This window comes from Ranitomeya variabilis, chromosome 1 (assembly GCF_051348905.1).
Source record: "Ranitomeya variabilis isolate aRanVar5 chromosome 1, aRanVar5.hap1, whole genome shotgun sequence".
NCBI lineage: Eukaryota > Metazoa > Chordata > Amphibia > Anura > Dendrobatidae > Ranitomeya > Ranitomeya variabilis.
The window spans coordinates 115,813,609-115,838,425 of record NC_135232.1 but is presented as its reverse complement, the minus strand read 5'-3'; the positions used below and the strand labels follow the sequence as shown (position 1 = coordinate 115,838,425).

Sequence of the window (24,817 nt, the reverse complement as noted above, 5' to 3'; positions counted from 1 at the left end):
TGAAGAGGCAATTTTCATATTTACGGTAATTTCCCACAGAAGCATGCACGACATATAGAAGTCTCCTCAGTCTGACATGCCAGGCTTGGCTTCTCACTCTCCACAAGGAGAATCCACATTGCTAAGGTGTTTATACATCAGTTGATTTAATTTATTTCCACCAAAGTTTTGACTCTCACTGTGGAAAAGGGAAGGTACATGTCACCTCTTTGATGAGGGCGTTTTATGAAATTGGAAGCAAACTTGAGACGATCAAATCAAAAAGCTGTAAAAAAAAAAGTGTGAAAAGTGGAAATGATAATTTCAAAATACTTTTAGACCTAGGTCTTCCGGATGCAGATACCATTAAATGGTGCAGCAGGAAGCTGTCAGATCCCAGTTGGACCATTAAAGGAGCCCTGTGCTCCTTGGTGTGGCCACACCTTTAAGTGCGCCTTTCCACCTACTTGTTTGCGCCTCTATCTCCACTTTCTTTGATTGACAACTGATTTTATCAAGCCAGAGAAGGGCAGAGATAAATGGAAAGCAAATAGGTGTGAAGGTGCCCTGAACTGTCTGGCCACGCCAGGGGTGCACAGAACTCTAAGGCTATGTGCACACGTTGCGGATTGGGGTGCAGAATTTTCTGCACAAAATCTGCATCTCCTGGCAGAAAACGCAGGTGCAGATTTGATGGGTTTTTTATGTGGATTTTGTTGCTGATTTGCTGCTGATTTGGTGCTGATTTCATGCGTTTTTTACCCCTGCGGATTTCTATAATGGAAGGGTGCCGAAACGCTGCAGATCCGCACAACAGAAGTGACATGCTCCTTCATTCAATCCATGCGGAATTTTCCACACCATTAGCACAGCATTTTTTTTCCCCTATTGATTTACATTGTACTGTAAATCACTTTGCGGATCCGCAGCGTTTCTGCATGGAAAAAAAAACGCTGTGAATCCGCAACGTGTGCACATAGCCTTACATGTGCTTCTCACAATATTAATCATCAAAAAGTTAATTTATTACCACAGTAGGAGGCGCAGCAGGCGGAACTGTGAGTGTGACTGGTGTCCTGCGGGGTCGGAGCACAGTGTGCCGGAGCTGCAGCCTGAGCACAAGTCCCAGCTGCTGTCTCTGTGGGTATATATACAACCCCTGGCAAAAATGATGGAATCACCGGCCTCGGAGGATGTTCATTCAGTTGTTTAATTTTGTAGAAAAAAAGCAGATCACAGACATGGCACAAAACTAAAGTCATTTCAAATGGCAACTTTCTGGCTTTAAGAAACACTAAAAGAAATCAAGAACAAAAAAATGGTAGTCAGTAATGGTTACTTTATTTTAGCCAAGCATAGGGTTAAAAGATTGTCACAATAAATTGTTTTCTGCTTTTCACTGTGTGTAAAACTGTGAGTGCCTGTCCTATTAGTGTCATTGTATTGTCATCACCTATAGTCCGGTACAGGGCGGGGTTATGTATCTCAGGGGCGGAGTCAGTGTAGAACTCTCTGTGATGTCACCTATAGTTACGTATTCATGAGGTTCTATTCTTCACTGTCTGCATCTGAGCTGCGAGGTATCCGTCACCCTAGCAATAGTGTGTGCATTGTACCTGGCGTATAGGAGGCGGGTGAGTAGGAAGCCGCAGTTACTAGTGTGCATTATCCTCTGCTGTATACACTTATGTATGCCCTATTTGATCCCGCTACTAGTACAGTGTTAGATCCTGATCCAAGGCGGCCGGGCACCTCATACAGCTCTGTCTTATCATCTGCCATCTAGCCCTCTCCCTACACTGTACGCACCTGTATACACATATATAAATGTGTGTATGTGTGTGTGTGTGTATATATATATATATATATATATATATATATATATATATATATATATATATATACATATATATATACATACATTTATATATATCATACATAAACACATATGGTTAAATTCATACACACACAGCTACAGATTTGTGTTCTCATATACACCATGTTCCAAATTATTATGCAAATTATATTTTTCTCGGATTTTCCTAAATAGTCGGTGCAAATGACAGTCAGTCTAATTATTTATCACCCGTTAGAGTATACATCGAATTTTATTGAAGAAACCTCCCAATGATAAAAATGAAAAAAAACTGAAAATGCACTGTTCCAAATTATTATGCACAGTAGAATTTCCAAACATTTGATGTTTTAAAGAACTGAAAATGCTCATTTGTGGAATTTGCAGCATTAGGAGGTCACATTCACTGAACAAAAAGCTATTTAACTCCAAAACATCCCAACAGGCCAAGTTACATGTTAACATAGGAACCCTTCTTTGATGTCACCTTCACAATTCTTGCATCCATTGAACTTGTGAGTTTTTGGAGAGTTTCTGCTTGTATTTCTTTGCATGAAGTCAGAATAGCCTCCCAGAGCTGCTGTTTTGATGTGATGTTTCATAGATCTTTTGCTTGATGATACTCCAATGGTTCTCTATAGGGTTGAGGTCAGGGGAAGATGGTGGCTACACCATGAGTTTATCTCCTTTTATGCCCATAGCAGCCAATGACTCAGAGGTATTCTTTGCAGTATGAGATGGTGCATTGTCAGCATGAAGATGAATTTGCTCCTGAAGGCACATTTCTGCTTTTTATACCAGGGAAGAAAATTGTCAGTCAGAAACTCTTTATACTTTGCAGAGGTTATTTTCACACCTTCAGGAACCTTAAAGGGCCCTACCAGCTGTTCCCCCATGATTCCAGCCCAAAAAATGACTCCTCCACCTCCTTACTGACGTTGCAGCCTTGTTGGGACATGGTGGCCATCCACCAACCATCCATCTGGACCATCAAGGTTTGCTCGACACTCCTTAGTAAACAAGACTGTTTGAAAATTAGTCTTCAAATATGTCTGGGCCCACTGCAACCATTTCTGCCATTTCTGCTTGTGAGCATAGGGGGGTCCGAATAGTAGGTTTATGAACCAAAGCAAGCCTTTGGAGGATCCTACACCTTGAGGTTTGAGGGACTCCAAAGGCACCAGCAGCTTCAAATATCTGTTTGCTGGTTTGTAATGACTTTTAGCATCTGCTCTCTTAATCCGATGAACTTGCCTGGCAGAAACCTTCCTCATTATGCCTTTATCAGCACGAACACGTCTGTGTTCAGATTCAGCCACAAATCTCTTAACAGTACGATGATCACGCTTAAGTTTTAGGAAGTATGTAATGTTTTCTTCACTTGACCAAGGCTTTGCACTATTTGATGCTTTTCGGCAGCACAGAGATCCTTTTTCTTCCCCATGTTACTTGAAAACTGGCCTGCTTAATAATGTGGAACATCATCTTTAAGTAGTTTTCCTTTAGTTCGAATCACCTGGAAAACTAATTATCACATGTGTTTAGGATTGATTTCAGTGATCCATTGAGCCCTGAGACACAATAACATCCATGAGTTTATTTGAAAAGCGAAACAATTAAATCTTTGACACGTAAATACAATTTGCATAATAATTTGGAACACTGTACATCTATATGTTGTGTATGTAAACATGTTTGATATAAAATATTTATATACTTTATATACTTGTGTATAAGCCAAGTTTTTCAGCAGTTTTTTTTGTGCTGAAAACGCCCCCCTCGGTTTATACTCGAGTGAGCTGTCCAGAACATGGAGGGGAGGCGGATCACAGGAGACAGGAGCTGGCTGCTGATGCTAACTACTGTGCCCGCTGCTAACTCCTGTGCCCGCTGCTAAAGAGAAATGAATATTCACTGCACTGGCAATTAATATTAATTTCTCTGTAATAGCACACAGTGACAGCCGCAGCGGACGGCTTCCTGCTGCTGCCGGGAGTACACGTGTGCAGCTACTACTTAATACTCACTGCCCTCCACGCACATAGTTCTGGCGTGGGGAGCGATGAGTATTCCGGCAGCTGTGCTCTGCTTGTGAGCAGCATATGGTGTCCCTGCCATGCGCTTCTTACAAGCATAAAGTAGCTGCTGGCACCTGAACAAGACGCTGCGAGGTAGCGCAGGAAGGTAAGTGCAATGGTTTATTTTTTTATGTTTTTGATGGGGGCCAATCATACCAGGGTAAGGATGGGGTCATGCATACACAGATAGAGATGGATTCATGCATTTGTAAGTAGGTGACAGGTCCCCTCAGTTGCGCCCACTCTTCCTTCCGTGTGACCCCCCTGTGCACTCTTATGTACATATATTATGTGCCTTTATTTTTTTTTAAATGTCTTGTTTCTGTACTGTGCAATATGTGTATCAGTAATGTAATGTTCACTGTGTTCCAAATTATTATGCAAATTGGATTTAAGTGTGATAAAGATTTAATTGTTTTGTTTTTCAAATAAACTCGTGGATGATATTGTGTCTCAGGGCTCAATGGATCACTGAAATCAATCTTAAACACATGTGATAATTAGTTTTCCAGGTGATTCTAATTAAAGGAAAACTACTTAAAAATGATGTTCCACATTATTAAGCAGGTCACAGTTTTCAAGTAACATGGGAAAGAAAAAGGATCTTTCTGCTGCTGAAAAGCATCAAATAGTGCAATGCCTTGGTGAAGGGATGAAAACATTAGAAATTTCCCGATAACTTAAGCGTGATCATCGTACTGTTAAGAGATTTGCGGCTGTATCTGAGCACAGATGTGTTTGTGCTGATAAAGGCATAATGAGGAAGATTTCTGCCAGGCAAGTTCATCGGATTAAGAGAGCAGCTGCTAAAAAGCCATTACAAAGCAGCAAACAGATATTTGAAGCTGCTGGTGCCTCTGGAGTCCCTCAAGGTGTAAGGTGGTCAAAGGCTTGCTGTGGTGCATAAACCTACTATTCGGCCACCCTTAAACAGTGTTCACAAGTAGAAATGGTTGCATTGGGCCCACACATACATGAAGACTAATTTACAAACATTCTTGTTTACTGATAAGTGTTGAGCAACCCTGGATGGTCCAGATGGATGGAGTAGTGGATGGTTGGTGGATGGCCACCATGTCCCAACAAGGCTGCAACAACAGTAAGGAGGTGGAGGAGTCATGGAGAAACAACTGGTAGGGCCCTTTAAGGTTCCTCAAGGTGTGAAAATGACCTCTGCAAAGTATATAGAGTTTCTGACTGACAACTTTTCTCCATGGTATAAATAGCAGAAACGTGTCATCAGGAGCAAAATCATCTTCATACATGACAATGCGCCATCTCATGCTGCAAAGAATACCTCTGAGTCATTGGCTGCTATGGGCATAAAAGGAGATAAACTCATGGTGTGGCCACTGTCTTCCCCTGACCTCAACCCTATAGAGAACCTTTAGAGTATCATCAAGCTAAAGATCTATGAGGGTGGGAGGCAGTTTACATCAAAACAGCAGCTCTGGGAGGCTATTCTGACTTCATGCAAAGAAATACAAGCAGAAACTCTCCGAAAACTTACAAGTTCAATGGATGCAAGAATTGTGAAGGTGATATCAAAGAAGGGGTCTTATGTTAACATGTAACTTGGCCTGTTAGGAGGTTTTGGAGTTAAATAGCTTTTTTGTTCAGTGAATGTGACCTAATGCTGCAAATTCCACAAATGAGCATTTTCAGTTCTTTAAAACATATCCAATGTTTAGAAATTCTACTGTGCATAATAATTTGGAACAGTGCCTTTTAAGTTTTTATTCATTTTGGAGATTATACTGTTATCATTGGGAGGTTTATTCAATAAAATTCGATGTATACTCTAACGGGTGATGACTTTTATTAGACTGACTGTCATTTGCACCAACCATTTAGGAAAATCAGAGAAAAATGTTATTTGCATAATAATTTGGAACATAGTGTATGTGCTATGTTAGTAATATCTGATAATGTTTCACCATGTTTGCTAAATGTATGTTAGCTTAGGGAAAGGAACTAGTTAATGGGCTGGGTCAGCAGCTTCTTGAGAGGAGGAAGCTACTGTCCTCAGAGTGAGCCCAGGTATGTTGGCCAGGGCAGATGTGTTTTACTGAAGGGGCACTGCCAGACTCCCGGATGGTAGAGATCGGTTGCCACGGATCAAAGATTCATATGGACTGAAGGATTACAACACAGGCCCCCAGGAATTGAGACAAGGCCTTCGCTGAAGGGGTCTCAGGCATGTTGGCGTTTAGTGGTATTCTTCACATCCACACTAGTAATGGCAGCAGACAGCTGAGAACGGAGCACATAGGACCAGTGCCGAGCAGCCAGTGCTGGGGGAATCGTAGCCTCATCAATTGGGAAAATGACCCTTTCTCTTATATAACTGATTCCTCCAAAAAGTATGAGACAGGTCCAACCTGTCAACCAAACAGGACACAACAATGTCTATTGTCCAAGAGCTACTCGCACTTCACTTTGTCCTTTTCAGTTGGATGCCGAGCAAATTATACAGTCCCCCCCACCTCCCAAACTCCGGTCCAGGGGGCTGCATATTGGCACTTCTGAGAATGCACTAGTCTAATCCTTTATGGATTTTCATTTTACGGTGTCTAAGGCCTCTTTCACACTTCAATCTTTTGGCGTCAGTTTGAAACCGCCATTTTCCTCAAATAGCGGATCCGCCATTTTTTTTTGGGCGGATCCGCTATTTTCCCATAGACATGCATTAGCGACGGATTGTGGTGGATGGTCGTCCGTTCCATCCGCCATGCAACGCATCCGTCGAGATTTGGCGGACGTCATCTAGACATTGACGGACATTGTAACGTTTTTTGTCTGCGCCGAAATGGCGGTTCGCGATGGATCCGTCGCGTCCGCCATTCCATAGAATGGCCGCCTATGGGCGACTGATCCGTTGCAACCGTCATTTCGGCGGATCCGTCACCCCAATCCGCTTTTTCAATTGCGCATGCTCCAAAAAGTAGATACTTTGCCCAGACAACCCCAAAGTAACAGATACGTCAAAAAAACGGATCCGTTAGAACCGTTTTCTCAACAATTGTGACGGATCCGTCGATCCATCACTATGTCGGAGCTGACTGACGGCAAACAACTGAAGTGTGAAAGAAGCCTAAGCTACACAGAAAATGATATATTTAAGGCCATGGTACACACAAGCTGTATCCATAGACTTCAGTAGCTGGACCTATGGCACTACCCCCCCCCACACACACACACCAAATAAAAAAGTTTATTCGGATTTTTTTGTCGAAATACTTTTAAAGCATAGTTTACATTTCTTTTCCCTTTCCGCATATCAGCAGCTGTGCCCTTATCAGCAATGACTGCCAGCTGTAATATAAAGCTCGCTGCAGCAGCCGGGATCTGAGAGGAGGACCTCTCTTATGTAAAATAAATATATATATTACACATATGGGTGGCCATCTCCTTCCCAACCGCATATCACCAGAACGAGGCTAAGAGGAGTGCAGCCGTGCATGAGATCTGCCACTCATTCATTGCATTTGAGAGCCTATAATATCCGAGTGATCTGGTGATGTAAGGTCTTGTTTTTGCGGGACGAGTTGTACTTGGTTTTATCATGTTATGTACTAGAAAATGGGAAAAAAATTCCAAGTGTCGTGAAATTGCAAAATAAGAACAATCCCACACTTGTTTTTTGTTTGGCCTTTTACTAGGTTCACTAAAGGCTAAAACTGACCTGCCATTATGATTCTCCAGGTCATTACGAGTTCATAGACACCAAACATGTCTAGGTTCTTTTTTATCTAAGTGCGCCATTTTCCGATACTCGTAGCGTCTCCATTTTTCATGATCTCGGGTTGAGTGAGGGCTTATTTTTTGCGTGCCGAGCTGGCGTTTTTAATGATACCATATTGGTGCAGATACGTTCTTTTGATCGACCGTTACTGCATTTTAGTTCAATGTCGCATTTTTAAATTACTTTTGGCAAGCTTCAATAGTCTCCATAGGAGACTAGAAGCTTCCACAACCCGATCGGCTCTGCTACATAGAGGCGATGCTCAGTTTGCCTTTGCATAGCAGATTTAGTCACTTGCTATGAGCGCCGACCACTGGGAGGCCCTCACAGCAAGCCGGCACTGACAACACCAGGAGACCTCTGGTTTTCATGCCAACACACTGGTGATGCACGATCACGTGACCGGGGTCACCAGTGTGCGTGTTTCTGGCCCGATTGCCGGAAGGGCAATTTATATGCCACTGTCAGAGTTTGACAGCGGCATTTAACTGGTTAATAGCCGTGGGTGGACCGCGATTCCACCCACGGCTATTGCAGGCACATGTCAGCTGTTCAAAGCAGCTGACATGTCTCTGAAAGATTTGGGCTCAACGCCGGGGCCCACATCAAAGGGAGGGAATCCGACATCGGCGTACTATTACCCTCGATGTTGGTAAGGGGTTAAAATGTTCTTAAAGGGAATCTGTCACCATGTTTTTGCAACCCTATCTAAGAGGAGCATGATGCAGGCGCAGATACTGATTCCAGTAACCATCACTTAATGGGCTACTTGCTGCAGTTTTGATTAAATCCCTGTTTTATTAGCCGCAGATCTCTGAATGCTGAGCTCTGTATAACCCTACCCACACCACTGATTGGCAGCTTTCTGTGTACACTGTACATAGGCAGAAAGCCACCTATCAGAGGTGAGGACGGGGTTATGCAGAGCTCATGAATATGGAGGACTACATGGCAGCAGATTTACTAGTCCTCTAGTGATCACTACTTTATCAGTAGGAGATTATCTAAATTACAGCAAGCAGCCCAATAAAAGACAAATCTCTGGAATCAGGGTCTCTGCCCCTACATTATACTCTCTCAGATTAGGTAGCAAAAACCTGGTTATCAGGGTCTCTGCCCCTACATTATACTCTCAGATTAGGTAGCAAAAACCTGGTGTCCAATTCCTGTAAGGGACAATTCCAGTCAAATAAAAAAAATATATATATATTTTTTGGTTGGGAGAGGCATAGACATTCCATATAGAGGCATTTTTTATTAAAATGAAATCACTATGATTGTAATCAGAATATGTCTCCCCCTTTCTGGTTCTCTTAATAGTGTTGTTTTATTGGTATTGTGCTGTAGAAAGCTTGGAGAGCGAATTCGATTATACACAAAATAGAGGAGCTGGAAAAATGAGAGAAAAAATCATCGCAAAGCCTTGGTCTAAGCAAGGTCTGTATATGATCTGTTCCTGTTGCCATCGGCCGATGTCTGAGCTTCCTAGGTACATATCTGACTGCACGTTTGCTTATGTTGTAGAGACAGATCTCTTCTTTTTGGCCATCAGTATGGTGGGAACGGACTTCACAACAATCAGCCAAATGTTCCGTCATAGACAGAGAGTAGAGATTAAGGTGAGAGACCATTTTATTCTATTTCTGCTTGGTTAAAGGGACGGTGTCGCTAGAAAATGAGGTTTATGTCATTTTTGTGCTACATGTGTTTTTGAAAAAAATATTGGGAAATTTATTGCAAAGATTCATCTTTAATTTCAAATAAAAAAAATTCTTGCAGTTTTCACTCTGGCCACATTTTTTTTTTTTCTACAGTGGCCACTAAATTCTGCCAGTGGCCACTGCTGTAGAAATAGAAGCAGTGGCCACTGGAAGGATTCTGTGGCCACTGCTTACCCAAAAAAAGACCACAATAAGTTCCTGTACCAATTTAAAGTGACCCCCTCTATAGTAAACGTGATCATAGTATACATTTCCCATCTAATATATCGACACTCTACCTATTGGCCTCCGTTCTGCTGCTGCTTTTTATCCTTTCTTAGATCAGTTGTCTCTTCTTTTTATGTCCAAAATGGCTGCTACAGTGAAATGGGGTCTGAGTGGAGCCTTCACCGTCTTTCTCTGCCTCGAGATGGATACATCACTGATATTGCTGATGCTGGTCCATCCCTCACCAATGAAAAGACGGGCGATGCGGATCAGACTGCTCCACAGGCTTCCCAAAGCCTCTGCTGCAGCCATTTTTGGTGACCGATTTATGGTATTAAAGGAGTCAAAATGAATAGTCACATTTGGTTCAAGGTGTGAAGGGACATAATAAAGTGTAGATGTCATTTTATAAAAGCTTTTATACATTACAGGTGCTGCATAGTGTTTCTGATTGGCGGGGGTCCGGGTCCTGAGATTCCCACTGATTGGTGAAAAGGCTCCTGCATGGGTCACGCTCACAAAGCGGAATATGAGCTCAATAGTCCGTCTGGGGGTCTGCACATGGGATGGCAGGCACCAAACCCCCCACCCCTTCACACCTTCCCAACTAACTAACATGAAAACATGACACATGGTGGGCAGATAAAAGGCCGCCGTATTTATTAATGGTTACTCAAATATTAAATATATTAAACCAATAAGCAACAATAAAATTCATTACTCCAGAGCCACTAAAAAACATCAGGTCTCCCCCCAGCACAGCTGGCGATAACCATCCAATAAGTACAATGACGACATTATAACTTAAGGGCGGGCAGGCAGCTGTTTCTTCAAAATCCCGGCTGCTGTGAGTCCCCTGACAGGAATGCTGCATCCGAAATCTGTCCACCAATCAGGCTCCTGTCACTCATTTCTGCCTCAGGATTTGGTCAGGATTTTATGCCGGTAAAATCCTGACCAAATCTGCACCTGAGGTCACTGGGAGGTCACCTGCGTTGTCCTTGCGTTGTTTCAGCAATGCAAGTACATGCTGCGTTCTGAAAAGACACGCCGCATGTCCTTTTACACGGGTCTGCCGCATGCGTCTTTTACTGCATAGTGGAGACGTCATTTCATGAAATCCCCTCCACTATGCTGTAACATCTGGACGCTGCGTTTTTGACGCTGCGGCTCAACACTGCGTCAAAAACGCAGCGTTTCCTGAACGTGGAAACATACCCTTAGAAACCAGTCTACAAAGGGTAAGTACCATGAGTCATTACATAACAAAGAATGGCGGGGGGGAGGAATAGAAGCCCACTACTGAGAGAACCAACGGGACATACCAAGACTCAACCCTAACTACACTAGGCTTTTAGGAAACGGGGAGTTGGTGCCACAATCCCATGAAGCCCCCACACTATTTGCTCTAAAAGGGGGCTTGCACATTCTCTCACAGACCGGTATGGCTAGTTTCACATTTGCGGTCGAGAGCTTTGTGGAGGACTGCGTAGTCCCTCCGTTAAGCCCCGCCCACTGCAGCGCCTCTTCCTTCAGCTCCGCCTAAGTTGGCATGCGTCCTGCGTACCCTATCTTTAACATTGGGTATGCAGGTCGGCACAGCATCAAAATGACGCATGCGGAGGCATCCGCATACATCCGCATGGCCTGCGTACCCAATGTTAAAGATGGGGTACACAGGACGCATGCAGACGTAGGCAGAGGTGAAGGAAAAGGCACGTTAGTGGGTGGGGCTTAACGGAGGGACTAGGCAGCCCTCCGCAAAGCTCTCGTTGGCAGATGTAAAACTAGCCTATACGACCCATAGACTTACTGTTGGGCTTGTACACCTCTCCGTGCGCAACCCATGTGTGCCCAATTCGATGTTTTGACTGGTCAGTGAGAGTCTCAGGACTCGGACCGCCACGATCAGAAACACAATGCAGCACTTATTTAGTGATAAAAAATTTTTTTTATGTATACATAATTCGAGTTGCACTTGAACCTATTCCCTTTAAATGGACAATAGGCTTGCTATGTGTTATATGTGCTGTGTGTACGCTGAGGTTCACACAAGCTTGGGTCTCTGTAGGAGACACATATCTGTCAGTGTGTGACTATGGGGATACAGAGACACAAAAGTAAAATTAAACAATAAAAAAATATATATATAATATGCGCTCATGAATCGCCCTGCCAGGGCCGTGGGGTACTCGGAACTGGGTCCTGAATTCACAGGGGGATGTCACAGTGGTGACCCGGTCCATGGCCCTGGGCGCCCATTTTAAAAGGGGAAAGGTCTTTAAAGGGAATAAAGTTTGTTTGTGACTCCACCTGTGGTATTCGGTCAGTGAGGACCGACGCTGCTTTAAGGGGACCGCTGGGGGGATGTTATGGCAGCTAGATGGTATAACTTCCCACAGGTGAAGTATGTCCCCAGGGCTCCCAGTGTGTAGATGGAAGATGGTGAGGAGTGCAGTAAAGAACCAGGACACAAGGTTGCAGTCTCTTTACCTTGGTTTACTGAAGACTTCAGCATCCGCAGTCCAGAGCACCAGATCACAGGGCAGGCAGGGTCAGGCCGGCTTGAAGGCAAGTTAGGAGTCCCCTTACCCAGGTGGAAATCAAAAGCCTTCCTCTAGTGCCGTGGTGGTGTAGTCCTTACGGCTTAAAGCTCCACATAAGGTCCTCACAGATGTTATCTCTCTCTCTGTCTCCCGGGTAGCATAGGACATAACCCGTATGACTGGTGGCTTGAGGCTGTTTATAGGGACTCTAGCATGCCCCGGCCTCAGAGGGATGCCACCGTGCCTCCTAGGTATTAGGTCGGACAGGTAACGTAGAGTTCAGCTGTCCTGCCGGTCTCTGATGTAAGTCATAGAGGTCCTTACAACCTCGGTGTTCTGGCTACCAGTCTCTGCGCCTCAGAGTCTCCCCCTGATGTCCTCTCTTGCTCTCCTGCACGTTCACTGCAATCAATTCGGCTTTCTCAATGTCTCTTTCCAGGAACTGCTGCACTGTGGCTACACAGCTCCGTAAGACCTTCCTCTGCCTCAGACTGATCCAGTCTGTTCCCTGGCAAGACTGTCCTGACTCTCCCTATAGACTACCAGATATATATATATATAATAAATATATATATATATATATATATATATATATATATATATATATATATATATATATATATATTCACCTAGCAAGTAGGGTCAAAAGCTCCCCCTTGTGGCCTGGAGTGTGATTGTGTTGCATGTTTGTGGTACCTGGTTGCAGTTATCACTTCTTGCCCTCAAGCGTAACATCACTCTCCCCTTGAGGAAAGCAATGCTACTGTGACAACCAGGACCCTGGGGCGCCACACTCACAACTAAATATTCCCTGTAGGATGGTGTCCCCAACCCCCATTTTCAAAGATTACACGGCTTGTTTGAGCATCAAACGTTTATCCAATGGTTTCTAGTATTTGCCATAAACTTTTCAAAGAAAAAATGTTTTATTTTTTTTCTTTATATTATTTACTTTTTAACTTTTTAGAACAAATTTAAGAAGGAAGAAAGAGTTAATGCATGGAGGCTAGACCAGGCTTTTAGTAAGTGATTTTCTGTTAATGTATTATGTATCAGAGATTGCATTCATTATTTTTGCTCATTACAAGGTTTTTTAAATGCTTAAAATGTATCCAGCCCCATGTGTGTATGAATTTGTGCCTATATGTAGGTACATGCATATGTACACAATCGCGTACACACACATCCAAATCTACATCTGTGTGTATATATAATATTACTTATGATATATATATTTTTTTTTTCCTATGCGTGAAATAAGTATTGGACAATTTTCTAAGTACCGGTAAATATATTTCTAAAGATGCTGTTCACATGAAAGTCTCACAAGATGTCTGTAACAACCCATCCAATCCACACAGGCTGAGAAATCAAACCATAGATGTCCATAAATTAAGTCATATGTGATAATGAGAAATGCCACAGGGGAAAAGTATTGAATGTACGTTATTGAAATTTATATAGTACTTCACACAAAAGCCTTTGTTAATGATGACAGCTTCAAGACACTTCCTGTAAGGAGAAACTAGTCGCATGCATTGCTCAGGTGTGATTTTTGGCCCATTCTTCCACACAAACACCCATCACATTCTGAATCTTCTGTGGGGTCCTCCTATGAACTCCGAGCTTTAGTTCCTTTCACACATTTTCTATTGGATTCAGGTCAGGTGATTGGCTCTGCCATTCTAGCAGCTTTAGAGAGAGCTTCCTTTGCTGTGTGTTTGGCATCGGGTGAGCAGTGAAACGAACATACTGAGCGGGTAGAGCGCGCAGTTGTGGCTGCTACTGCGCCTGCGTGGGAATAGCGGAGACGTGTATGTCACTTGTGTCAAGTGACACTGCCGCTGTGCCTTATGGGATTCGGGGACAGCGGCTGGAAGTCCCAACTGGCGATTATTATATTAGATGAATTACAGTATATACTCGAGTATAAGCCGAGGCACCTACTTTTGCCATGGAAAACTGGTTAAACTTATTGACTTGAGTGTAAGCCGGGTATGTATTGTCCCCTCATCCCTATCCTGGTATGTGGCTCCCCTGTCCTGTCCTGGTATGTGGCTCCCCCGTCCTGTCCTGCGATGTGTGGCTCCCCTGTCCTGCTATGTGTGGCTCCCCTGTCCTGTCCTGCTATGTGTGGCTCCCTGTCATGTCCTGGTATGCGTGGCTCCCCCATCCTGTCCTGGTATGTTTGGCTCCCCATCCGGTCCTGATATGTGGCTCCCCCATCCTGTCCTGCTATGTGGCTCTCCCGTCCTGTCCAGGTATGTGGCTCCTCTGTCCTGCTATGCGTGACTCTCCCCATCCTGTCCTGCTATGCGTGGCTCCCCCATCCTTTCCTGGTATGCATGGCTCCCCCATCCTTTCCTGGTATGCATGGCTCCCCCGTCCTGTCCTGTTATGTGGCTCCCCCGTCCTGTCCTGGATGTGGCTCCCCCGGGCCCGCGTTGCTTGGCTCTCCCGGGCCCGCGTTGCTTGGCTCTCCCGGGCCCGCGTTGCTTGGCTCTCCCGGGCCCACGTTGCTCGGCCCCCCTTCCCCTGATAGTATGCATAGCTCATATTGCCCCCCCTCCCAGTCATACTCATCCTCCTCGCGCCTGCATTTCCGTCCCTGCATCTCCGTTACCCGGCGGCTCTCCTCTGCTCAGCGGTCATGTGGTACTGCTCATTAAGGTAATGAATATGCGACGGAGGGTGAGTATGACGAGAATGGGGGGCAATGTGAGCGATTCATACTACCAGGGAAAGGGGGGAGCCATGCCATGCGGGACTGGGGGAGCCGAGCCTTGCGGCCACGAACTGCGCCAGCACAAGTGACACTGCCGCGGTGCCTTATGAGATTCGGTGACAGAGCCTGGAAGTCCCAACTGGCGATTATAATATTTCTTTGTGTGGATTGAATGGGTTGTTACTGACATCTGATGAGATTTTCTTGTCATAAATATATTTCTAAAAGATGCTTATCGTATTTTGTGAACTATAAGATGCACCGAACCTTAAGATGCACCCCAAATTTTGGGCAGGAAAATAAGAAAAAATGTTTAAAATTATGGTGTCTTATAGTCGATTTTACAGTAGCTTACCGGGAGAGTGGGTAGGGGGGCTCGGCTGTAGTGGAGTGGGGAGCAGGAGACCGAGTTGGTGGGGTGATGCTGCAGGCCCTGTGCTAGGAGGACAGGGTATCCCAGTGGTGCGTGGCTAGTCTCCAGAGATCTCAATTTGTGCATGCACCATCTCCCGGCAATTTTCCCAAGGCCCACTGCAGGGAAATAAACGAGAAAGGGGACTCCACTCACCTCCAACATTTAATGAAAGCCCAGGGCCTTCACTCTCACACCGCTAGGTCACCCCCTTCTCCCAGCATCACTCCACTCATGCTGCCGCTGCCCTCATGGCCTCATGCAGCAGCGACCCTTCCTCCGTTTCTCTACCAGTTCTTTACTTCTTCTCGCTCCATATCATACAGTTACATTATGGACTGGGCTCACAAGTGCCTGCCTACCAGTAGCAATCAGAGCTTTGTTGGCTAAAGAATTGTTATGGCATACTAGGGTCTGCTAAAGGAACCAGACACTGCCTTCTTCGGTCTCCTGTCAAGCCCAGCCAAAGGCTCGGCTTCATACAAGATTTTTCACTTTACTATAAGCTGCAATACTGAACTACTGCAGGAAATGGTGATCAAACAATCACAGATTCAAGTTTCCTACAGGAACTGAAAAATAAAGTGAAAAACATATAGAAAAAATATAATTTATTTAAAAAAACATTAAAATATGAATCAAATTCCTTTTTTCCAGTCCAAAAATAATAATGTCTGCACCCAGAAAAGTCCGATCTATCAAAATTTAAAATGATTTAGCCCATAATGTAAATGGCGTTAAGAAAATACATTAACGTGCCCAAATTGCCTCCCCCAAAAAATAAATGGAATATAAAGTGATCAAAACGTCATATGTACACCAAAATGATGTACGGTAATTAAGAACTTCAGCTCGGTGCACAAAAAAGCACAGCCCTATCGATGGGGAAAAGAAAAAAAGTTAAGCCTTGGAAAATGGCGACCAAAACAAAATTTTTGACTGCGTTTTTTTTTCACCATTTCACCCCACTTAAAAAAAAAAAAAAAAAAAATGTTAGGTCATCGATGCTAAAGAGTAGTGGACAACCTCTTTAATAAGGGGATGTGTTGGTCTCCAAAGAAATCCAAGATAGTCAGTGAGGTGCTAGTAGCTAGAAATTGTGTGTGTGTGTGTGTGTGTGTGTATATATATATATATATAGTATATTTATGTATTTTTTTAACTTCTCAATCTAAGTAATAATTGTCAAATGTTATAGATATGTCTGAAATCGTGAACATGTTGCCACCTAAACCATTTTTTTTTTATGATCGACAGGGGAAAGAAAGCATTTTGATTTAGATGTTTTTGCTAAACATCTTGAGAAAGCTCATGAAGAGCAAAAGAAAACGGAAGACAGTATTAATCAGCCACATAACACAAAGCCAAGCAAGAAGCAAAAAGGTAATGTCTTATCCCTCCATTTAATATATAATAATAATACTAATAATAATAAAGGGGAATACAACAAAGACAAAGCTGCCACAGAACAAATGTAAGGGGGTGACTTGGTACGTCACGCGCCTCCCCTCCTTTGGTTGCTATGCACATGTAATGTATATACTGTGATGCGAATGTGATGTGCTTTCCCCCCATTGTTCATTAATGTGTCATGCATTGTAATGTGGTGTATTCAATATGTCTAGGATTAGGGATAAGATAGGATAGAGGTTAGTATAGAATAATAGTGGGGTTCGCTTAAGGAGGGCACATTAGAGCAAGGTAATAGCATAGAATAGGTTAGTGAGATACAGGTAGCATAGGGGTTAAGCAGTTGAAAGGGGCTGCAGAGCAGATCAACACAGAGCAGGGATATAGGAGAAGCACTTCCTGGTAGAAGCCAGAGTAGTCGGGTATCTTGCCCAAGGGCATGGAGAATACTGTTTAAGCAGGGCCGGCGTTAGCGGCAGGCAGACCAGGCAGCTGTCTAGGGCCCCCGCTCCCCCAGGGGTCCCCAGCCAGTTGGTGTGCTGCTAATAGCGGTACATCACGCAGCCGCTATGGGGCCCGTGAGTCATGAGGGCCTGCCTGCCACCGGTACAGTTCAAAGCAATGATGGAGGAGACTGTCAGATGACGCTCCCTCTCCCATCATTCCACTGTGCCTCTGAAACTGCGGGTGCAGTGTAGCAGTACCATTTGTATAAGAGTGGTAATACACTAAATCATGTAGCAGTACCGACATACGTTAACAAATAGACCAACACTGATAATACACGGCAATGGTACGAGAGGGAAAGGATAGGGTATAAACGTAATGTATCAAACCCCCTACAAGTGCATAGGTCTCAGTGTTTATGGGCACACCCTCCTTTTCGCTGGCTGCGCCTCTTCCCGGATTCCTCTGGCCATTCACCTTCGCACTTTTGAATCATGCGTTGTTTTTTTAGCCAATAGGAGGTGTTTCATCTCCCTTCTCTGTCCCCCGCATCGCAGCGTGCATTTTTTCGGTGCGCTTTTGCTCTTATCATGGAGCTTCCCCTTCCTGGCTGTTCACGCCCCCAGCGTGTCTGCCAATCAGAGGGGGACTTTTAGTTTCGCAGGCCAGCAGATCTTCTTGGCTGTTCACGCCCCCGGCGTGTCAGCCAAACAGAGGGAAACTTTCTTTTTTCACTGGCCGGCAGATCAGCCACGCCCACCGCAGTGCATCGTACTTTAGGCTGAGTCACACATAACGATATCGTTAAAGATATCGTTGCAACGTCACGCTTTTGGTGACGTAGCAACGATCCCGCTAACGATCTCGTTATGTGTGACAGCGACCAACGATCAGGCCCCTGCTGGGAGATCGTTGGTCGTTGGGGAATGATCAGGACCATTTTTTGGTCGCTGATCACCCGCTGTCATCGCTGGATCGGCGTGTGTGATGCCGATCCAGCGATGTGTTCACTTGGAACCAGGGTAAATATCGGGTTACTAAGCGCAGGGCCGTGCTTAGTAACCCGATATTTACCCTGGTTACCATTGTAAAAGTTAAAAAAAAAAAAAAACAGTACATACTCACATTCTGATGTCTGTCACGTCCCCTGGCGTCCACAGGGTTAAAACTGCTTTCAGCAGGAGCGCTGCTAATGCACGCGCTGCTGCCGAGAGCTTCCCTGCACTGACTGTGTCAGCGCCGGCCGTAAAGCAGAGCACAGCGGTGACGTCACCGCTGTTACTGCCGATTCTGACACATTCAGTGCAGGGAAGCTCTCGGCAGCAGCGCGTGCATCAGAATGTGAGTATGTAGTGTTTTTTTTTTTTTTTACTTTTACAATGGTAACCAGGGTAAATATCGGGTTACTAAGCGCGGCCCTGCACTTAGTAACCCGATGTTTACCCTGATTACCCGGGTGCTGCAGGGGGGACTTCGGCATCGTTGAAGACCGTTTCAACGATGCCGAAGTCATTCCCCTGATCGTTGGTCGCTGGAGAGAGCTGTCTGTGTGATAGCTCCCCAGCGACCACACAACGACTTACCAACGATCACGGCCAGGTCGTATCGCTGGTCGTGATCGTTGGTAAGTCGTTTAGTGTGACTTAGCCTTTACTGTAACACAGCACAACTTTTCGGCGTGCTTTTGCTCTTATCATGGAGCTTCCCCTTCCTGGCTGTTCAAGCCCCCGGCGTACTGGCCAATCAGAGGGGGCCTTTCTTTTTTCACTGGGTGGCAGATCAGCCACTCCCACAGCAGTGCAACATTTAAGGTACCGTCACACTGACCAACTTTCCAACGAGAACGACAGCGATCTGTGACGTTGCAGCGTCCTGGATAGCGATCTCGTTGTGTTTGACACGCAGCAGTGATCTGGATCCTGCTGTGATATCGCTGGTCGGAGCTAGAAGTCCAGAACTTTATTTGGTCGTCAGATCGGCGTGTATCGTTGTGTTTGACAGCAAAAGCAAGGATGCCAGCAATGTTTTACAATGGTAACCAGGGTAAATATGGGGTTACTAAGCGCAGGGCCGCGCTTAGTAACCCGATATTTACCCTGGTTACCATTGTAAAAGTAAAAAAAAAAAACACTACATACTCACATTCTGATGTCTGTCACGTCCCCCGGCGTCCACAGGGTTACGCGCTGCTGCCGAGAGCTTCCTGCACTGACTGTGTCAGCGCGGCCGGAAAGCAGAGCACAGCGGTGACGTCACCGCTGTGCTCTGCTTTATTGCCGGCGCTGATACATTCAGTGCAGGAAGCTCTCGGCAGCAGCGCGTAACCCTGTGGACGCCGGGGGACGTGACAGACATCAGAAGGTGAGTATGTAGTGGTTTTTTTTTAACTTTTACAATGGTAACCAGGGTAAATATCGGGTTACTAAGCGTGGCCCCGCACTTAGTAACCCGATGTTTACCCTGGCTACCCGGGTGCTGCAGGTGGACTTCGGCATCGTTGAAGACAGTTTCAACGATGCCGAAGTCCTTCCCCTGATCGTTGGTCGCTGGAGAGAGCTGTCTGTGTGACAGCTCCCCAGCGACCACACAACGACTTACCAACGATCACGGCCAGGTCGTATCGCTGGTCGTGATCGTTGGTAAGTTGTTTAGTGTGACTTAGCCTTTACTGTAACACAGCACAACTTTTTGGCGTGCTTTTGCTCTTATCATGGAGCTTCCCCTTCCTGGCTGTTCAAGCCCCCGGCGCACTGGCCAATCAGAGGGGGCCTTTCTTTTTTCACTGGGTGGCAGATCAGCCACTCCCACAGCAGTGCAACATTTAAGGTACCGTCACACTGACCAACTTTCCAACGAGAACGACAGCGATCTGTGACGTTGCAGCGTCCTGGATAGCGATCTCGTTGTGTTTGACACGCAGCAGCGATCTGGATCCTGCTGTGATATCGCTGGTCGGAGCTAGAAGTCCAGAACTTTATTTGGTCGTCAGATCGGCGTGTATCGTTGTGTTTGACAGCAAAAGCAAGGATGCCAGCAATGTTTTACAATGGTAACCAGGGTAAATATCGGGTTACTAAGCGCAGGGCCGCTCTTAGTAACCCGATATTTACCCTGGTTACCATTGTAAAAGTAAAAAAAAAAAACACTACATACTCACATTCGCATTTCGGTGCGAAACGCGCGTCGGGTGTGGTGGGTCCCCGGGTTCTTCCTCCTGGTAACTATACCCATATTTAGACGCTATATTTATGTAGTATGTGAGTATTTCTGTCAAGCTGTCTCAGCTGTTTAATGTTACGTATGGGCATTGTATTATACTCCACATGTGTATATACTTACTATGCTGTATGTTGATGGTGTTACCATACATCTGTCACATATTTATTGCCATATATGCTCCTTTAATGATTACTCTCTGCTGCTTTACCTTTGTGTCTACTGAGGTCGTTTCCTGTGTGTGACCCACCATTGCTTCTGCACTGGTGGTCACTACCCCTAACAATTTTATATGTTATATATGTTGTTTTTATATCAATAAAGTATATACTTTCTTCTAGTATCTGGCCTTGATGTGAGGGTATTTTGTTTTGGTGTGTTATTATGGTTGTACCTTCATGGCTTTATTAGGGATATTATTTTGATGTTTCTTGTAACACAGCACAGCCGATGCTATATCAGTCCTTGTGCCTCGGCAGCTTGTTGTGCCTCTGATATACTGCCATACCTTGCGCTCCCTGCATCTGATCTGCGGACACCTGCACACAGGGGGACACAGCCAACCACATTGTATCTGTTGGTCGTCGCTGACATTGGGTAGGCTCTGCTCTCTTTATCTCTCCCTGTATAGCCTTCCACAGCAGTATTACCAAGCTCGACTTATGCCCAACCCTAGAGAGGCTTCTTTTTGCCCCTCTAAGCCTACTATTATTCATTACGCCTGTGCCCTCTGCAAAAAGTGGCCTTCAGGTCAGCCTTTTCCTTTCTGTCATTCATGCAGCCCTTCTACCATGTCTGCCCCACAGGAGCCCCCTACCACCTGGGATGAGAGTACACCCCTTCCTCCGGAGTGGGCTGTTGCTATGTCCCAATCGGTCTCCGTCCTGCCAAAGGTATCACAGTCCCTGATCCAGGTCCTAGAGCGACAACCACACAAGTGTGTCTACTGCCACCAGTGCTTTGAACGCCTCTCACGGTGATTCGCGCGCACCTGACCATAACCTTCACAGGGACAGATCGGGTACAAAGGCAAGGAAGTGGACTCTTTCCAGTTCCTCCTCCAGTTCCCCGGGCCCATTTGCATCCTCCAGGATGTCTTCCTTATCCCATGTCGCCTCCTTGAAGGCGGCTTTTGGGTCCAATGTGGATTCCCAGTCTGAGTCTGATACGGACCAGGTCTCAAAAATGAAGGATATGGTCAATAGCCTTATCTTGGCAATTAGCCAAACTCTTAATCTGAAGGAGGATGAGGTCCCTACTCAGGAATACTCCGTTTCCTTCAAACGAGTGAAAGGTCCTTCCCGGACATTTCCCAATCACAGGGAATTTGAGGCAATCATGTCTAAACACTGGGAACACCCTGAAAAAAAGTGCTTTCAGGGTATGTGCACACGTCCGGATTTCTTGCAGAAATTTGCTGAAGAAAACCGGAAATTTTCTGCAAGAAATCCGCATTTTTTTTTGGCGGTTTTTTTCCGTTTTTTTCGCCTTTTTTTTTAGCATTTTGCAAGCGTAATTAGCTTGCAGAATGCTAAAGTTTTCCAAGCGATCTGTAGCATCGCTTGGAAAACTGATTGACAGGTTGGTCACACTTGTCAAACATACTGTTTGACAAGTGTGACCAACTTTTTACTATAGATGCTGCTTATGCAGCATCTATAGTAAAAGATAGAATGTTTAAAAATAATAAAAAAAAAAAAAAAAATGGTTATACTCACCCTCTGCAGCCTCCGTTCCTATAGATGCCGGTGTGGTTCAGGACCTTCGGTGACGTCACGGCTTGTGATTGGTCGCGAGCGGTCACGCGACCATTCACAAGACAGTGACGTCATCGTAGGTCCTGAACCACACCATCTATAGGAACAGAAGCGGCAGCATGCAGCGGTGAGAGGCGGGAACACTCCGGGGACATCGAAGGTGAGTATATGACTATTTTTTATTTTAATTCTTTTTTTTTTTGACCAATTATATGGTGCCCAGTCCGTGGAGGAGAGTCTCCTCTCCTCCACCCTGGGTACCAACCGCACATAATCTGCTTACTTCCCGCATGGTGTGCACAGCCCCGTGCGGGAAGTAAGCAGATCAATGCACTCCTAGGTGTGCGGAATCCCCGCAATTCCGCATTTTTAATGAACATGTTGCTTTTTTTCCGCGATGCGATTTTTTTCGCGGAAAAAATCGCAACATTTGCACAAAAATGTGGAATACACTGTAAATAATAGGAGGCATAGGTTAGCGTTTTTTTTGCATTTTTATCACGTTTTTATAGCGAAAAAACGCGAAAAAAACGCGAAAAATCCTGAACGTGTGCACATGGCCTTAGCGAAAGAAGCAGCTAGACATAAAGCAGCTAGACACACTTTAGTCCAGACCTTGTTAGAAGATGGACAGAGTCCCCTAATGTGGACCCACCGGTTTCTTGTCTGTCTTCCAAGATAGTCTTATCTCTGCCGGACTTTGCATCTCGTAAGGACTCTACAGATAGACAGATTGAATTCTTGGCTAAGTCAGCCTTTGAAGCAACTGGCATCTCCCTCTGTCCCTTTTTTGCCAAGAATGCTTTGTAACGGTATTCTAGCGGCAGCCTCTCCGGATGAGCTGGCCGACTTGGCAGACCAGATTGTCCATGCCGGTAAATATCTTCTGACCACTTCCTTGGATGCGGCCAGGGCTGCCAGCAACATTTTGGCTATACGCCGCATTCTCTGGTTGAAAGCATGGAATGCGGATCCACCATCTAAAAAAAAGTCCCTTACTAACCTTTCCTTCCAAGGCTCTAGACTGTTTGGGTCCCAAGTGGATCAAAGAATTTCGGATACTACCGGTGGGAAGAACACTTCTCTTCCCCAGTCCAAACCTAGACGTCCTTTCATTAGGAAGAGATCGCTCCAATTTTGTTCCTTTCGGCCCTTCTCTCCTTCAGCGTTTTCCTCCTAGCAGTACAGCTCTTCCGCCCAAAGGGATAGGAAGAAGCTGTCCTTCAAACCTGCACCTCACTGATGGCCTAAGGGTTGCTTCTCCAAGCCCTCAGGCTCCCACGCCAACAGGTTCTACTCGGCCTGACTGGTCACCCCCACCCAGAAATCCTTCCAGGGTGACAGGCCGTCTTCTTCTCTTCCGGGACACTTGGTTCTCGGTGGTCAACGATGCCTGGGTCAGAGAGATCGTGACTTCAGGCTACAAAATCGACTTTTCTTCCCACCCAGGAAGAGGTCTCTTTCAGTCTTGTCCACCAAGACTCCTGGCTCAGGATCCAGGTATTCTCCAGGCCGTCTCTTCTCTACTATGCACAGGAGTAATTGTACCCGTTTCCTGGCACAAGCGGTTTTCCGAAGAAAGACTGGTCTCCCCGACCGATTTTGGACCTCAAGCGATTGAACCGCCATGTTCGATTTTGTCATTTCAGGATGGAGTCCCTATATTCGGTAAATGCCACCATGGAACCAGGGGAATTTCTTTGCTCTGTAGACATTCAGGATGCTTATCTCAACATTTCTGTTTGTGTTCAGCATCAGAGATTCCTCTGGTTTGCTGTCCAGGAGGACCACTATCAGTTCACGGCTCTTCGCTTTGGCCTGGCCTCTGCCCCAGAGTATTCACGAAGGTCATGGCAGCGGTCATGGCCATCCTTCGTTCCATGGGATTCTCATAATCCCTTACTTGGACGATCTTTTGATCAAAGGGCCATCACGTTGAGACTGCGACCTGAATCTTCAGATCACCCTGGACACTCTGGTCCGTTTCGGCTGGATAGTCAACAGGGAGAGGTCTCCCCTGACCCTAGCGCAGAGCCTGGTGTTTCTGGGCATGAAGTTCTACACGGTCCAAGCACGTGTCTTTCTTCTAGGGAAAAGTTCTCCTCTCTCTGCCAGGGGATCTGCGCTCTAAGGCGACCATCTCCACTCCTCCTAAGGTTCTGCATGAGAGTTCTGGGGAAAATGATTGCCGCCATGGAGGTCCTGCCCTTTGCCCAGTTCGATACCTGTCCCCTTCAGCTGGCCCTGTTTTCTGCTTGAGACAAGAGGACTGCTTCCTTGGACTGGCCCATTCTACTGCCTCTGTCCTTTCCAGAAAATCCTTCCTTCCTCTCCGGTGACAAGTCATCACCGCCGATGCCAGTCTCCACGGATGGGGAGCAGTTTTTCTTCATCACACAGCGCAGGGTCGCTGGAACTCCAAAGAAGCTGCTCTCCCCATCAATATCCTGGAGAACAAGGCAATTTTCTTTGCCCTTTGCCACTGGCAGACTCTCCTCACAGGCCATCCGGTCCTCAAACAGCCAGACAACGCCACTGCCGTGGCTTACATAAACCATCAAGGCGGAACGGTCAGCAAACAGGTCATGGATTCTGATACGGGCAGAACATCATGTTTACGCCATATCACTCTTGCATATACCAGGGGGTGGAAAATTGCGTAGCAGATTTTCTGAGTCACAGCCTCACATCGGGCGAGTGGTCTCGCAAACCCACCCTC

General features: G+C 45.6%; 1 protein-coding gene across 4 annotated transcripts in view; it reads left to right on the top strand.

Moving 5' to 3' along the window:
* Positions 1–1,524: 1,524 nt before the first annotated feature.
* The window catches only part of LOC143806927 (uncharacterized), a 110,957-nt gene continuing 87,664 nt past the window's right edge, over positions 1,525–24,817 (top strand). For 3 of the 4 annotated variants that reach the window (XM_077287998.1, XM_077288006.1, XM_077287978.1), the window contains exons 1-5: positions 1,525–1,613; positions 8,978–9,094; positions 9,182–9,276; positions 13,099–13,153; positions 16,526–16,651. In XM_077287998.1, coding sequence (XP_077144113.1) covers positions 9,055–9,094; positions 9,182–9,276; positions 13,099–13,153; positions 16,526–16,651 — 316 coding nt within the window. In that variant the 5' untranslated portion in view covers positions 1,525–1,613; positions 8,978–9,054. The remainder of the gene's footprint in view (positions 1,614–8,977; positions 9,095–9,181; positions 9,277–13,098; positions 13,154–16,525; positions 16,652–24,817) is intronic. The other variant, XM_077287989.1, reaches the window with a different exon arrangement.